Source organism: Oncorhynchus mykiss, chromosome 9, assembly GCF_057628025.1.
Source record: "Oncorhynchus mykiss isolate SJ-2025 chromosome 9, ASM5762802v1, whole genome shotgun sequence".
Lineage (NCBI taxonomy): Eukaryota > Metazoa > Chordata > Actinopteri > Salmoniformes > Salmonidae > Oncorhynchus > Oncorhynchus mykiss.
This window is the reverse complement of record NC_143030.1, coordinates 63,236,461-63,252,167: the sequence shown is the minus strand read 5'-3', so window position 1 is coordinate 63,252,167 and position 15,707 is coordinate 63,236,461. Positions and strand designations below refer to the sequence as shown.

At 45.0% G+C, this 15,707-nt stretch overlaps 1 protein-coding gene across 38 annotated transcripts in view; it reads left to right on the top strand.

The window, feature by feature from the left end:
* The window catches only part of LOC110532468 (rap1 GTPase-activating protein 1), a 90,149-nt gene extending 75,053 nt beyond the window's left edge, over positions 1-15,096 (top strand). For 6 of the 38 annotated variants that reach the window (XM_021616401.3, XM_090184930.1, XM_090184949.1 and 3 more), the window contains 7 exons: positions 1,357-1,434; positions 2,613-2,722; positions 4,796-4,924; positions 11,906-12,044; positions 12,152-12,263; positions 12,581-12,660; positions 13,263-15,096. In XM_021616401.3, the coding sequence (XP_021472076.3) occupies positions 1,357-1,434; positions 2,613-2,722; positions 4,796-4,924; positions 11,906-12,044; positions 12,152-12,263; positions 12,581-12,660; positions 13,263-13,358 (744 nt within the window). In that variant the 3' untranslated portion in view covers positions 13,359-15,096. Of the gene's footprint in view, positions 1-1,356; positions 1,435-2,612; positions 2,723-4,792; positions 4,925-11,905; positions 12,045-12,151; positions 12,264-12,580; positions 12,661-13,262 lie in introns of all 38 variants that reach the window. The other 32 variants (XM_021616400.3, XM_021616404.3, XM_036988486.2 and 29 more) reach the window with 7 other exon arrangements.
* The last annotated feature ends 611 nt before the right edge of the window (positions 15,097-15,707 follow it).

The following is a 15,707-nucleotide window of genomic DNA, read 5'->3' as shown; positions in this document are numbered from 1 at the left end:
GTAATTGTTTATTCATCATCTTGCTAGGTAGTTTTCTAGCTTTGGCCATCTGGCTAGCATCAACAAGGGCTTTCTATAAAAATAGAAACATTAGCGCAGGTAGCTTGGAATCTAGACCATAAGTATTACACACGGGATATGCATTGGCAAAAAATGCTACTGTCACCTTCTGGTTCGGCTGTGTAAACAAGAGAGATTGACTGCCAACACTGTTCAGAGGTGCTAAATACTGTCGGCAGGCAAACATTTGACAATCCTACCGGTGTGTCTGAGCTTTAGCACAATAGTCTTGCACATGATTAGACTTGGACACTCACACAGCTAGAATTACTTGACTGTCACTACCCTTGCCTTTATATTAATAGTGGATGAGCTGAGTCATCTCTTTGGATCAAATGTGTTTTTAACATTGAATGCAATTTAATATTGTTTTCATTATAAAAATTCCATGCATATGCATTGTATCAGAATGGGTCCCTGCACTGTATGCTCTGTGCACATGCCAGCTCCTGCTCCTGCTTTATGTTTGCTTTGTGATGTTTATATCAAGAACAAGCCTGTTAGTTATAAGAGTTCAAGGGGAGTGCGTAGTGCGTACATGGCGAGAATGTTTTTGGCATTTGTCAGACAGATGGAATGATATGTCTGACACTCCAGTGGCAGAAGAGTTGCCCTTCTAAGTGATACAAGTGTAGCTCATGACTGTTTGAATGTTTCCTGTATGTTTGGGATGTATTATACCACTAAGATTTTTGATGAAATTTATGATATACATTTATATCAAATCTGAGAGGAACCTAATGTGGGAAGTCACAAGATCTTTCTCTATTAAGTCATCCCCTTTGTCTAAGATGCCACATACATAGAAAAGACTCAAAGAAAACATATTGATGAAGCATGAAACAAATAACAAGTGCTTTGAAAAGTATTTGTAACTAACCTCTATGTGACTCTACTGGAGGCTTTCTTCTTGTTCGTGACCATGTCTGCTGCGCTCTCCAACGCTGTAACATATGTATGTGTACTTGTTTTCTACTCTTCCTCTTTCTTCTCCATGACTCCATCATCCTCTTCTTTACAGGCCCAATTCTGTGGGCCATTTTTTCTCTCTGCTAAAGTGTGTCTCCCTATTTCACTGTCTGTGTCACACCCGTGGTGCCCAAAGTCTCACTCTCTGTCTATATTTTAAAACTGTGCTTTTATTTGTAAAGTTCAGATATAACACATGCTTTAATGTATTTTGTTTTATTAACAAACAGTAACTTTCTGCATGTAATTAATCTCATGGTGTTTCTCTCTCTCTCGCTCTCTCTCTCTCTCTCTCTCTCTCTCTCTCTCTCTCTCTGTATGACTCAGTCATTGCTTGTCCCAGGGAAAAGTCCCAGTAAACATGGACGTCGAGGCAGTGCCATAGGGATAGGAACAGTAGAAGAGGTTCATATCTAATTCTAACTACTCCCTCCTTCCTACTCTTCTTCTCTGTGTCTTATTTCTCAGCATGACTACACTGCATCCTGACAAACACTTTTCCTGTGGTTGGTCAGTGAACCACAATTTTAGGATTCCAGGGCAACCCCTCCAGAAATGCAAAAGGACGACTCGTATTATGAAATATGTGAATGTCTTAGCAGGAGATTGCATCTATAGAGTATTATACACCTATTTTAAAGCTATGGTGTGACTGAGGCTTGTGAAATGACTTGCCTCGCTCAACTGGTTGAACTACATAACACACTGTACACTAGCCTTTGATCCATATGACATCAGATATACTGTAGGTACAACACTAGCACAAATAACGTTTTGTATAAGTGCATAGAGACAAGTGGTCCGTTTAATGCCCATAGCCGTCACTTAACTGGTCTTCTTTTAGCATATTTCCTTGTTTTGTTATTATATTGTATTGTGTTTTCACCCTCTGTAGTCTCCACAAGCATATCTATCAACATGTAAATCTTGTTTAGCTAATTGTCCATTTGTTTAAAACTATGAATATTAATGGTTTAGAGAACATAGATTCTTTTCAAGCTCTTTGAAGCCCACATTAGACACAAGCTATTTTTCAAGTCCTTATTTTGAGAGCTTACAAAGGGAGATTGAGTGAACAAAGTGTTCAGTCAGAAAGCACATTTTAGTGGTAAGCCCTGGAGCACTACAACTCATCTTTCATCTCATGCTCTGCTCTCGCTAGCCAATCTGAGTGGAACTGGGGCTTGTTGCTAAGACTCTAAGTGCATATTCGAATGTTTTCTTATCTCTGTTAGCCACAACTCCAAGGCATAAGAATGGTTACTCTGTACGTAGCCTGATAAAAATGATTCATTCTAATGCAAGATAGAACATCTTGTACTTTCCGCAGAGACGGTTAAATTGTCTCACGATTTACAGTGAATAATGATACAATACCTGGAAAGTCATGATATTTGTAAAACACAAGGGATGACATACTGTGTAATCACACCTAACGTACTAGAAACAAATGAACAGAGCATAACGATGCAATAACCACCACATTAAAGACAGAGACCATGTTCTTGGCTATTGATATGCTGTTATTGTGAAAGATATGGTGTCATGGATGCTCACTGGTTGTTTTCTTCTTGTCCTGTCAGTCTCTGATCATCCCTGGGAAGAGTCCAACCAGGAAAAAGTCTGGTCCCTTTAGCTCCAGACGCAGCAGTGCCATCGGTATTGAGAATATCCAGGAAGTCCACCAGAAAATGTAAGTGTGACCTAGTCACATAACATGTTGATAGATGTTTGTATATGATGTTGATACAGTGGGTATCATAAGTATTCACATTTTGTTGCGTTAAGATGTGGGATTTAAATTAATTTAATTGTGATGTTTTTGGAATGCTCTATAATGTCAAAGTGGAAGAAAAATGCTATCATAACGTTTTTACATAATGTTTTAATTTATGAAAAATAAAACACTAATATACGTTGATTAGATAAGTATTTACCTCCCTGAGTCAGTCCATGTTAGAAACACTTTCTTGGGTAAGTCTCTAAGAGCTTTGCACACCTGGATTGTGCAATATTTGGCCATTCTTTTTTCACATATTCTTCAAGCTCTGTCAGGTGTTGGGGATCATGGATAGACAGCAATTTTCATGTCTTGCCATAGATTTTCAAGCAGATTTAAGTCAACTATAACTTGGCCACAGGAACATTCACTGTCTTCTTGCTAAGCAACTCCAGTGTAGATTTAGCCTTGTGTTGTAGGCCATTGATTAAAAGTAAATTCCTCTACCCAGTGGTGTAAATCAGACTGAAGGACGTTTTGCTCTAGGATTTTGTCTGTGCTTAGCTCCATCCAGTTTATTTTTATTCTGAAAAACTCTGCAGTCGTTGCTGATGTCAAGCATACCCATACCATGATGCAGCCACCACCATGCTTGAAAATAAGGAGGCAGTTTCTCAGAGATGTGTTGTCTTGGATTTGCCCCAAACATTTAGGCCAAAAAAGTATTCCTTTGTTGTGTTTTTTTGCAGGATTACTTTTGTGCCTTTTTATTCTGTATATGTATTATTATTTTGACTACAATGTTGTTAATCCATCCTGTTTTCTCCTATCACAGCCATTGAACTGTTTTAAAATCACCAATGGCCTCATGGTGACATCCCTGAGCAGTTTTCTTCCTGTCCTGCAGCTCAGTTCAGAAGGACAATTGTATCTTTGTTGTGTCTGGGTGGTTTAATACTTCCACAGCAGAATTATTAACTTGACCATGCTAAAAGAGATATTCAATGTCTGATTTGTTATTGTTATCTATCTACCAATCACTGCCCTTCTTTGAGGCTTTTGAAAAGCTCCATGGTCTTTGTAGTTGAGTCTGTGCTTGAAATGTAATACTTGACTGAGGGACCTTACAGATGTTGTATGTATGGGGAACAGAGGAAGGGGTAGTCAATAAAAAATCATGTTTAGCCCAATTATTTCACACATTTCAGTCCATGTAACTTATGTTGAGACAGATTTTTACTCCTGATCTACATTTTAGTTATTATATTTTTATTAATTTGTTAAAATATGTATAATTTCTTTTCACTTTGACATTATGGAGTATCTGGTGTAGATCTAAATTAAATCTATTTAAATCACACTTTGTCACGCAACAAAATGTGAAAAACTCCAAGGGGGTTAATGGTTATGATACCCATTATATGTTAGGTATAATATCCTGTGTTTCTGTCTGATGTCCTGATCCTGTGCCTGTATCTATCACCCTGTCCCTGTCCCTGTCCCTGTATCCATCTATCGCCCTGTCCCTGTATCCATCTATCGCCCTGTCCCTGTATCCATCTATCGCCCTGTCCCTGTATCCATCTATCGCCCTGTCCCTGTATCCATCTATCGCCCTGTCCCTGTATCCATCTATCGCCCTGTCCCTGTATCCACCTATCGCCCTGTCCCTGTATCCACCTATCGCCCTGTCCCTGTATCCACCTATCGCCCTGGCCCTGTATCCATCTATCGCCCTGTCCCTGTATCCATCTATCGCCCTGTCCCTGTATCCATCTATCGCCCTGTCCCTGTATCCACCTATCGCCCTGTCCCTGTATCCACCTATCGCCCTGTCCCTGTATCCACCTATCGCCCTGGCCCTGTATCCATCTATCGCCCTGTCCCTGTATCCATCTATCGCCCTGTCCCTGTATCCATCTATCGCCCTGTCCCTGTATCCATCTATCGCCCTGTCCCTGTATCCACCTATCGCCCTGTCCCTGTATCCATCTATCGCCCTGTCCCTGTATCCATCTATCGCCCTGTCCACTCCCCACTCAGCAGCAGCCACAGCGGTAGGGAGTGTTTACCTGGCACACAGAAGACTCCTGACAGTGACCATGCCTCTCAGGACCCAAAGTCTGAGAACTCCTCCAATCAAAGCTCACCAGAAGTGCTCATTACAAAGAACATGTGAGTAGATTACATTTTAACACAGCTATACAATGCATTCGGAAAGTATTCAGACCCACATTTTGTTACGTTACAGACTTATTCTAAAATGGATCAAATAAAATCCTCATCAATCTACACACAATACCACACAATGACAAAGCGAAAACAGGTTTTTAGACATTTTTGAAAAATGTATTCAAAATAAAAAACAGACATACCTTATTTAAATAAGTATTCAGACCCTTTGCTTTGAGACTCAAAATTGAGCTCAGGTGTATCCTGTTTCCACTGATCATCCTTGAGATGTTTCTACAACTTCATTGGAGTTCACCTGTGGTAAATTAAATGTATTGGACAAGATTTGAAAAGGCACACACCTGTCTATATAAGGTCCCACAGTTGACAGTGCATGTCAGAGCGAAAACCAAGCAATTGTCTGTAGAGCTCCGAGACAGGATTGTGTCGAGACACAAGTCTGGGGAAGTATACCAAAAATGTCTGCAGCGTTGAAGGTCTGCAGGAACACAGTTGCCTCCATCATTCTTAAATTGAAAAAGTTTAGAACCACCAAGACTCTTCCTAGAGCTGGCCGCCCGGCCAAACTGAGCAATCGGGGGAGAAAGGCCTTGGTCAGGGAGGTGACCAAGAACCCCATGGTCACTCTGACAGAGCTCCAGAGTTGCTCTGGGGAGATGGGAGAACCTTCCAGAATGACAATCATCTCTACAGCACTCCACCAATCAGGCCTTTATGGTAGAGTGGCCAGACGGAAGCCACTCCTCAGTAAAAGGCACATGACAGCCCGCTTGGAGTTTGCCAAAATGCACCTAGGACTCTCAGACCATGAGTAGGCTCGTGTCACTGGGCAGCTCTCAGCTGTGCTTCCCTTTGTAGTCTGTAATGGTTTGCAAGCACTGCCACATCCAATGAGCATCAGAGCCAGTGTAGTACGATTTGATCTTAGTCCTGTATTGTTGCTTTGCCTGTTTGATGGTTAGTCAGAGGGCATATGGGGATTTTTTATAAGCTTCTTGGTTAGAGTCCCATTCCTTGAATTCAGCAGCTTTAGCCTTTAGCTCAGTGTGGATGTTGTCTGTAATCCATGGCTTCTGGTTGGGGTATGTACATAGGGTCACTGTGGGGATGACGTCATCGATGCACTTATTGATGAAGCCAGTGACTGATGTGGTGTACTCCTCAATGCCATCAGAGGAATCCCGGAACATATTCCAGTCTGTGCTAGCAAAACACTCCTGTATCTTAGCATCTGCTTCATCTGTCATGTACTGTCATGTTGTGTCTTGTTTCTGTCCTTTCCCTTCACCCTGTCTCCCTCTGCTGGTCGTTGTTAGGTTACCTTTTCTCCCCCTCTTTTCCCCAGCTGTGCCTTGTCTCCTCCTAACTACCTCGTCACCCCTTTTCCCACCTGTTCCCTTTTTCCCTCTGATTAGGTCCCTATATCTCTCTCTGTTTCTGCTCCTGTCTTTGTCGGATTCTTGTTTGTGTTGTTCATGCCTGAACCAGACTATCGTCATGTTTGCTGCAACCTTGTCCTGTCCTGTCGGAACCTGCCGGTCCATCTGAGCCTACGTTTTGTTTTGTTATTAAAGAAGCTCTGTTTACGTTAATTCGCTTTTGGGTCCTCATTCACGCACCGTAACAGAAGAATCCGACCAAGAATGGACCCAGCGACTTCGGATCCTCTCCACTCAGCCGTCGAGATCCAGGGAGCGATGCTAGGCAGACACAAGCAGGAATTGTCTGCTGCTCGGCATGCCGTTGAGACCCTGGCCACCCAAGTCTCCAACCTCACAGAACAGGTTCACCATCTCCGCCTCGATCCACCGGCCACTTCCAGGGCTTTCGAATCTCCGGAGCCCAGAATCAATAACCCGCCGTGTTACTCTGGGGAGCCCACTGAATGCCGCTCGTTCCTCACCCAGTGTGATATTGTGTTTTCTCTCCAGCCCAACACTTACTCCAGGAGCACTGCTCGTGTCGCCTACGTCATATCTCTCCTTACTGGACGGGCTTGTGAGTGGGGCACGGCAATCTGGGAGGCAAGGGCTGAGTGTACTAACCAGTATCAGGACTTTAAGGAGGAGATGATACGGGTTTTTGATCGATCTGTTTTTGGGGAGGAGGCTTCCAGGGCCCTGTCTTCCCTATGTCAGGTTAATCGATCCATAACAGACTACTCTATTGAGTTTCGCACTCTTGCTGCCTCCAGTGGCTGGAACGAGCCGGCTTTGCTCGCTCGTTTTCTGGAGGGTCTCCGCGCAGAGGTAAAGGATGAGATTCTCTCCCGGGAGGTTCCTTCCAGCGTGGATTCCTTGATTGAACTCGCTATTCGCATTGAGCGACGGGTTGATCTTCGTCACCGAGCTCGTGGAAAGGAGCTCGCGTTCTCCGTTGCCCCCCTCTCCGCATCACTACCATCTTCCTCTGCCGGCTCGGGTGCTGAGCCTATGCAGCTGGGAGGTATCCGCATCTCGACTAAGGAGAGGGAACGGAGAATCACCAACCGCCTCTGTCTCTATTGCGGTTCTGCTGGTCATTTTGTCACTTCATGTCCAGTAAAAGCCAGAGCTCATCAGTAAGCGGAGGGCTACTGGTGAGCGCTACTACTCCTGTCTCTCCTTCAAGATCCTGCACTACCTTGTCGGTCCATCTACGCTGGACCGGTTCGTCAGCTTCCTGCAGTGCCTTAATAGACTCTGGGGCGGAGGGCTGTTTTATGGACGAGACCTGGGCTCGGGAACATGACATTCCTCTCAGACAGTTAAGGGAGTCCACGGCCTTGTTCGCCCTGGATGGTAGTCCTCTCCCCAGGATTCAGCGTGAGACGCTACCTTTAACCCTCACTGTTTCTGGTAATCATAGCGAAACCATTTCTTTTTTAATTTTTCGTTCACCTTTTACACCTGTTGTTTTGGGCCATCCCTGGCTAGTTTGTCATAATCCTTCCATTAATTGGTCTAGTAATTCTATCCTCTCCTGGAACGTCTCTTGTCATGTGAAATGTTTAATGTCTGCTATCCCTCCTGTTTCCTCTGTCTCTTCTTCACAGGAGGAGCCTGGTGATTTGACAGGGGTGCCGGAGGAATATCACGATCTGCGCACGGTGTTCAGTCGGTCCAGGGCCACCTCTCTTCCTCCACACCGGTCGTATGATTGTAGTATTGATCTCCTTCCGGGAACCACTCCCCCCCGGGGTAGACTATACTCTCTGTCGGCTCCCGAACGTAAGGCTCTCGAAGATTATTTGTCTGTAGCTCTTGCCGCCGGTACCATAGTCCCCTCCTCCTCTCCCGCCGGAGCGGGGGTTTTTTTTGTTAAGAAGAAGGACGGGTCCCTGCGCCCCTGCATAGATTATCGAGGGCTGAATGACATAACAGTGAAGAATCGTTATCCGCTTCCTCTTATGTCTTCAGCCTTCGAGATCCTGCAGGGAGCCAGGTTTTTCACTAAGTTGGACCTTCGTAACGCTTACCATCTCGTGCGCATCAAGGAGGGGGACGAGTGGAAGACAGCGTTTAACACTCCGTTAGGGCACTTTGAATACCGGGTTCTTCCTTTCGGCCTCGCTAACGCTCCAGCTGTCTTTCAGGCATTAGTCAATGATGTCCTGAGAGACATGCTGAACATCTTTGTTTTCGTTTACCTTGACGATATCCTGATTTTTTCACCGTCACTCCAGATTCATGTTCAGCACGTTCGACGTGTCCTCCAGCGCCTTTTAGAGAATTGTCTTTTTGTGAAGGCTGAGAAGTGCTCTTTTCATGCCTCCTCCGTCACATTTCTCGGTTCTGTTATTTCCGCTGAAGGCATTAAGATGGATCCCGCTAAGGTCCAAGCTGTCATTGATTGGCCCGTCCCTAAGTCACGCGTCGAGTTGCAGCGCTTTCTCGGCTTCGCGAACTTCTATCATCGTTTCATCCGTAATTTCGGTCAGGTGGCAGCCCCTCTCACAGCCCTTACTTCTGTCAAGACGTGCTTTAAGTGGTCCGTTTCCGCCCAGGGAGCTTTTGATCTCCTCAAGAATCGTTTTACATCCGCACCTATCCTTGTTACACCTGACGTCTCTAGACAGTTCATTGTCGAGGTTGACGCGTCAGAGGTGGGCGTGGGAGCCATTCTTTCTCAGCGCTCCTTCTCTGACGACAAGGTCCACCCTTGCGCGTATTTTTCTCATCGCCTGTCGCCGTCGGAACGTAACTATGATGTGGGAAACCGCGAACTGCTCGCCATCCGCTTAGCCCTAGGCGAATGGCGACAGTGGTTGGAGGGGGCGACCGTTCCTTTTGTCGTTTGGACTGACCATAGGAACCTTGAGTACATCCGTTCTGCCAAACGACTTAATGCGCGTCAGGCGCGCTGGGCGCTGTTTTTCGCTCGTTTCGAGTTCGTGATTTCTTATCGTCCGGGCTCTAAGAACACCAAGCCTGATGCTTTATCTCGTCTCTTCAATTCTTCAGTAGCCTCCACTGACCCCGAGGGGATTCTCCCTGAGGGGCGTGTTGTCGGGTTGACTGTCTGGGGAATTGAGAGGCAGGTAAAGCAAGCACTCACTCAAACTCCGTCGCCGCGCGCTTGTCCCAGGAACCTTCTTTTCGTTCCCGTTCCTACTCGTCTGGCCGTTCTTCAGTGGGCTCACTCTGCCAAGTTAGCCGGCCACCCTGGCGTTCGGGGTACGCTTGCTTCCATTCGCCAGCGCTTTTGGTGGCCCACCCGGGAGCATGACACGCGTCGCTTCGTGGCTGCTTGTTCGGTCTGCGCGCAGACTAAGTCCGGTAACTCCCCTCCTGCCGGCCGTCTCAGGCCGCTTCCCATTCCCTCTCGACCGTGGTCTCACATCGCCTTAGATTTTGTCACCGGACTGCCTTCGTCAGCGGGGAAGACTGTTATTCTTACGGTTGTCGACAGGTTCTCTAAGGCGGCTCATTTTATTCCCCTTGCTAAGCTTCCTTCTGCTAAAGAGACGGCACAAATCATCATCAAGAATGTTTTCAGAATTCATGGCCTTCCGTCAGACGTCGTTTCGGACAGAGGTCCGCAATTCACGTCTCAATTTTGGAGGGAGTTTTGCCGTTTGATTGGGGCTTCCGTCAGTCTCTCTTCCGGCTTTCACCCCCAGTCTAACGGTCAAGCAGAACGGGCCAATCAGACTATTGGTCGCATCTTACGCAGTCTTTCTTTTCGCAACCCTGCGTCTTGGTCAGAACAGCTCCCCTGGGCAGAATACGCCCACAACTCGCTTCCTTCGTCTGCGACCGGGCTATCTCCTTTTCAGAGTAGCCTCGGGTACCAGCCTCCGCTGTTCTCATCTCAGTTCGCCGAGTCCAGCGTCCCCTCCGCTCAGGCTTTTGTCCAACGTTGCGAGCGCACCTGGAAGAGGGTCAGGTCTGCACTTTGCCGTTATAGGGCGCAGACTGTGAGGGCTGCTAATAAGCGTAGAACTAAGAGTCCTAGATATTGTCGCGGTCAGAGAGTTTGGCTCTCCACTCAGAACCTTCCCCTTAAGACCACTTCTCGGAAGTTGACCCCGCGGTTCATTGGTCCGTTCCGTATTTCTCAGGTCATTAATCCTGTCGCAGTTCGACTTCTTCTTCCGCGATACCTTCGTCGCGTCCACCCGGTCTTCCATGTCTCCTGTATCAAGCCCGTTCTTCGCGCCCCCGCTCGTCTCCCCCCCCCCCCCCCCCATCCTTGTCGAGGGCGCACCCATCTACAGGGTCCGTAGGATTTTGGACATGCGTCCTCGGGGCCGTGGTCATCAGTACCTAGTAGATTGGGAGGGGTACGGTCCTGAGGAGAGGAGTTGGGTTCCCTCTCGGGACGTGCTGGACCGTGCGCTGATCGATGATTTCCTCCGTTGCCGCCAGGTTTCCTCCTCGAGTGCGCCAGGAGGCGCTCGGTGAGTGGGGGGGTACTGTCATGTACTGTCATGTTGTGTCTTGTTTCTGTCCTTTCCCTTCACCCTGTCTCCCTCTGCTGGTCGTTGTTAGGTTACCTTTTCTCCCCCTCTTTTCCCCAGCTGTGCCTTGTCTCCTCCTAACTACCTCGTCACCCCTTTTCCCACCTGTTCCCTTTTTCCCTCTGATTAGGTCCCTATATCTCTCTCTGTTTCTGCTCCTGTCTTTGTCGGATTCTTGTTTGTGTTGTTCATGCCTGAACCAGACTATCGTCATGTTTGCTGCAACCTTGTCCTGTCCTGTCGGAACCTGCCGGTCCATCTGAGCCTACGTTTTGTTTTGTTATTAAAGAAGCTCTGTTTACGTTAATTCGCTTTTGGGTCCTCATTCACGCACCGTAACATCATCTGACAACTTTTATTGATCGTGTCACTGGTGCTTCCTGCTTTAATTTTGGCTTGAGTGCGGTTTTAGTGCCAGCCTCAGTCTGTGGTGGTATATAGACAGCTACGAAAAATACAGATGAAAACTCTCTAGGTAGATAATGTTGTCTACAGCTTATCATGAGATACTCTACCTCAGGTGAGCAAAACCTCGAGACTTCCTTAGATATCGTGCACCAGCTGTTATTTACAAAGTACATGGTCCACCGCCCCTTATCTTACCAAACGCCGCTGTTCTATCCTGCCGATACAGCGTATAACCAGCCAGCTGTATGTTGATAATGTTGATTAAAGAACGTGGCAATGTACAGACCATGAGATCCTCGATGAAAACCTACACCAGAGCGCTGTGGAATTTCTGGGGGGGAAAAGTCATGGGGTCTGAATACTTTCCGAATGCACTGTATAGGCCAATATTATCATTCACATTAAAATGTAAGCATCATATCAACATGAGTAGTGCACTATCAAGTTCAACATCACTAGGACAATGTGATTTAGGTACCCCCCCAAATATCCTACAATATGTACGTCTTCTACTCCAGACAGTGTATGTGTGACAGTGCCTGGTTCTATTGGTGGACTATTAATGCAGGCATGGTCCTGTCACATTGTGGATGGCTGGCTGACTCAGGATGTAGTTTTGCTCTTTGTAACAACAGGGCTCAGTCTATCCCTGAGGGTCACGACCTTTCCCGCTCCTCCTCCAATGACAGCAGCTTTGCCAGTGTGGTGGAGGAGAACGAGACCGAGGCCACGGAGGACTATGACACTGGCATGGTGAGTGTGTGTGTGTGCTTGTGTGTGTAGGTGCATGCCCGCGTTGTGTGTGTATGTGTGTGTGCGTGTTTTGCCCATGCTTCTAACCTTTTGCGTGTGTTCCCCAGGAGAGCCTGTCATCATCGGGGACGCCACACAAGCAGGACTCATTAACCTACAGCACATGGCTAGAGGACAGTATGAGCAGCACAAGCACCACCAGCCGAGGCAGCTCGCCAGGTGAGAAGGGGAGCCTGGGGGCCTAGGAGGCTAGGAGGCTAGGGAGCTAAGGGGAGAATGTAGACGTACACAAAAGAGGGCATAAGGTACATATGAGTCTCGAAGTCAGTTACTGTTGCTTGCCAGGTTGTTATTGTAAAAGGGGGTTGGTTAAATAAAGGTCATGCCAAAATAAATACAACATTTGGCAGTTTGATGATGTAGATATGTCTGATTTATAGGCGTATTGAGTCAGAGAAGGCCATATACTGTACATTTCTCCCAGTACAACCTGGTCCAGGATCATAACTGTTGAGGTCATGTGTTTTATTATCCAGGTCCTGGTCAACTTGATGGGGGTAAAGGGTCAGAGATCCGCATTAAACTGGACCGGCCAAAAGATAGTCGGTCCTCATCGGTGAGACATCATCCATACTGGGTCTAGGCCTCAAAGGGCTAGGGGTCTACAGCTGTTCCTCTGTCTAATACAATAGTTCAGATTGTACAGTTTGAAATGCCTTGCTCACTATAAATAGATGTGTGCTATCTGCCTTTGCATGAATTCTTATTTTATTCTATTAAGTGAACATTGGCATTGTAACTTCAGATGTTGTACTTCTGTTACTGCGGCTGCTGTTGTATTCTCATTACTGTGGTCATGTGATAACTGTTGTAGTTGTTGTGTAACTCCTTCTTGCTCTCTATGCATCTCTGTCTGTGTACCCTTCCTGTCCAGAACTGTTAGCCTGGTTATTTCCTGGGTGTCCATCTGTAGGTTGCCTGTCTCTCTCTGAATGGGGTTCTATCATGGATGAATGATTTAGAAAGCGGTGGACTCCATTATACAGTATATACTGTAACTACTGTACATGTATTTCCTCATTAGTGTTTTAGAACTCCTCAAAAGAACACACACATCCTGCCCTGCTTATCCACTTATATACTGTAGCCTCATTTACATCTAATTTTGTCATGTCAACTTTAAGTAAGAGTCTTGTCTTGTGTCTCCTATCCCTAAAGCATTCCCATAAGACACAATCCTTCTGGGAGGTGAGACGAGCACAGGCTTTCGCCGTAACCAAGGATGACGATGAGGATGAGGTGGACCCTGGATAGTCTGCTAGTCAGTGAGGCCAGACCACCCCTTCCCAGAAGCCCCGGCGGTGGCGGTGGTGGTGTCTTACCAGGAGAGGAAGTCAAACACAGAGGGGCCAACTTTTGCACAGTGTCGTTTCGTTCTGCTCACTCCCTCGCCTCTGTCTGTACACACATCTTCTGCCTGGTTTTGTGTAAATAGGTGTATTTGTCTCAGTGAACAAATGGTACCTTTGGTTCAGTTTTGTTGACGCCTACTGTATGTAGACACGTGGATCACACGGTAGCTATAGCGACATTGAACTCTGCCAGAGACTTTGGGAGGGGCATGTTGGTATAGTCACATGGATTGTACAATATAGTGACAGTAGCACTGCCTGAAAAAAATCTATTAATTGAACCTATTTCATTCCAAATACCAAATATCCAACAACAAATATATGTGCATTTTTAATTGTAGGTTATGTTGAATACAGTTGAATGTGGTAGTGATTTTACAGGTAAAGTCATTGTAATTTGTCTATTAGCCATAGCTTTAACTGTACAGCCAAAAACAGTTGCTTTGACAGTGAATATTTTCTTCTCAATATACAATAGCTGGGATATTGTCATCACAATATACAATAGCTGGGATATTGTCATCACAATATACAATAGCTGGGATATTGTCATCACAATATACAATAGCTGGGATATTGTCATCACAATATACAATAGCTGGGATATTGTCATCACAATATACAATAGCTGGGATATTGTCATCACAATATACAATGTACTTCAAGCCTCGCCTGCTCATACTGTAAATGAAATTGAAGATAGATATGTAACCAGAAAGAATGGACATAGCCTTAAACTTTTCAAACACAGTTTTTCTATACCTTCATTATTCATTTCTACCGTTATCAACATGGCCAGAAGCAGCCAGTAATTGGACAATGCGTGGTTTCAGATTACATGGATATGGGGAAGTTCTGTCTTATGTTCCACACTGTTTTTGCACACAGGATGCTCATTGCTAACTGGTAACTATTTATTATTGTGAACCACCGTACATTTGTATCATTGTAAGCTAACAGGCAATTTTAGCTTTGTTCTTTCTGTCCTCAGAAACAGCTCTCTGTTATGATGTGTATCAAGCAGGTTACTGAGGTCAGGTATGTAGAAATGTGTTGATGACTACAAGGGTAATTCATAACTGTATTGGATCCTCCACTGTATTAGTCCATCTAATCAACTTGTCTGCCGAGCTACAGTACTCTACATAACATATCCTGTAGCTTAAGTGTTGCCATCAGTACCGTCGAAGAAAGACATGTTTGTATTTATTTATTTGGTTTTATTTGGGGATGAGATGGGGCACCACTGTATGCCTATTATTATACAGTATATCTCACTGTTTTATAAAAAGTCTTAGTCTGTTGATAGATTGATAATGTACAGAGATGAATACTTCAGTTTGTGCCTGTTATATAGAGTATAGTCCTACCCACCATGGAACCTCAGATGACACTACATGCCAGATCTACTTTTGCCCAACAATTACATTTCTTCAAGTGGAAATCCTGATTGTGTCATACAGTTAGTTATACATAATAAATACAACCCTGTTTATTCTATTGAGTACTGCCAAATGTTCACATTGTGTGCCATCTTTTTATTACTGGTGCTGTTAGCTTTCAAGTACAATTTGAAAATAAGTTTTAAAATAAACAAAAACTAACCCACACTGTCTGCTCAATAAAAGGTAAAAAGCTAACTATAAAGTAACTTGTCTTATGTGTGAGGAATGGCAACATAGACCCAAAAAGGTTGAATGTAGAACAGGCATTGATTGAACAGATACTGTATATGTCTATCTAACTAAAATTGCCCTGATAGCATTTATATTCAATTGCCTTTTGGATATTATTTCATTCTTATATCTATAGTTTGTGAATAATGCTACTGTACACATTCACCTCTTGCCCTAGATCCCTGTTTAGAGATGACTTAAAGAAAGATGCAGTTCATCATTTGGTATTTCCTCCCAACGTTTATCCTAACTACAACAGGGTTCCGCAAGCCATCATAACACTTGTGACAGTTAAACAATTAAACGTTTTTTTACTGAATGAAACCATTGAAGGAATGTCCCATGAATACGTTATTAGATGTGGATAACACCACCAGTCTCGAAAAGTAGAGCCCTCTAGAAGTGGAGGCGCCTCTACTCCTCTCCTCTTACATGCTATAACTGTGCCACATGGACCAGAGCAGCATAATAATGAATGTTCCTTCAAATCGCCACAGGTTTTTATTTATTTCAGCTGTTCAGAAAGATAGGCTACATCATCATGGTTCAGAAGAGCGTGAGTAAAGATAGAAACG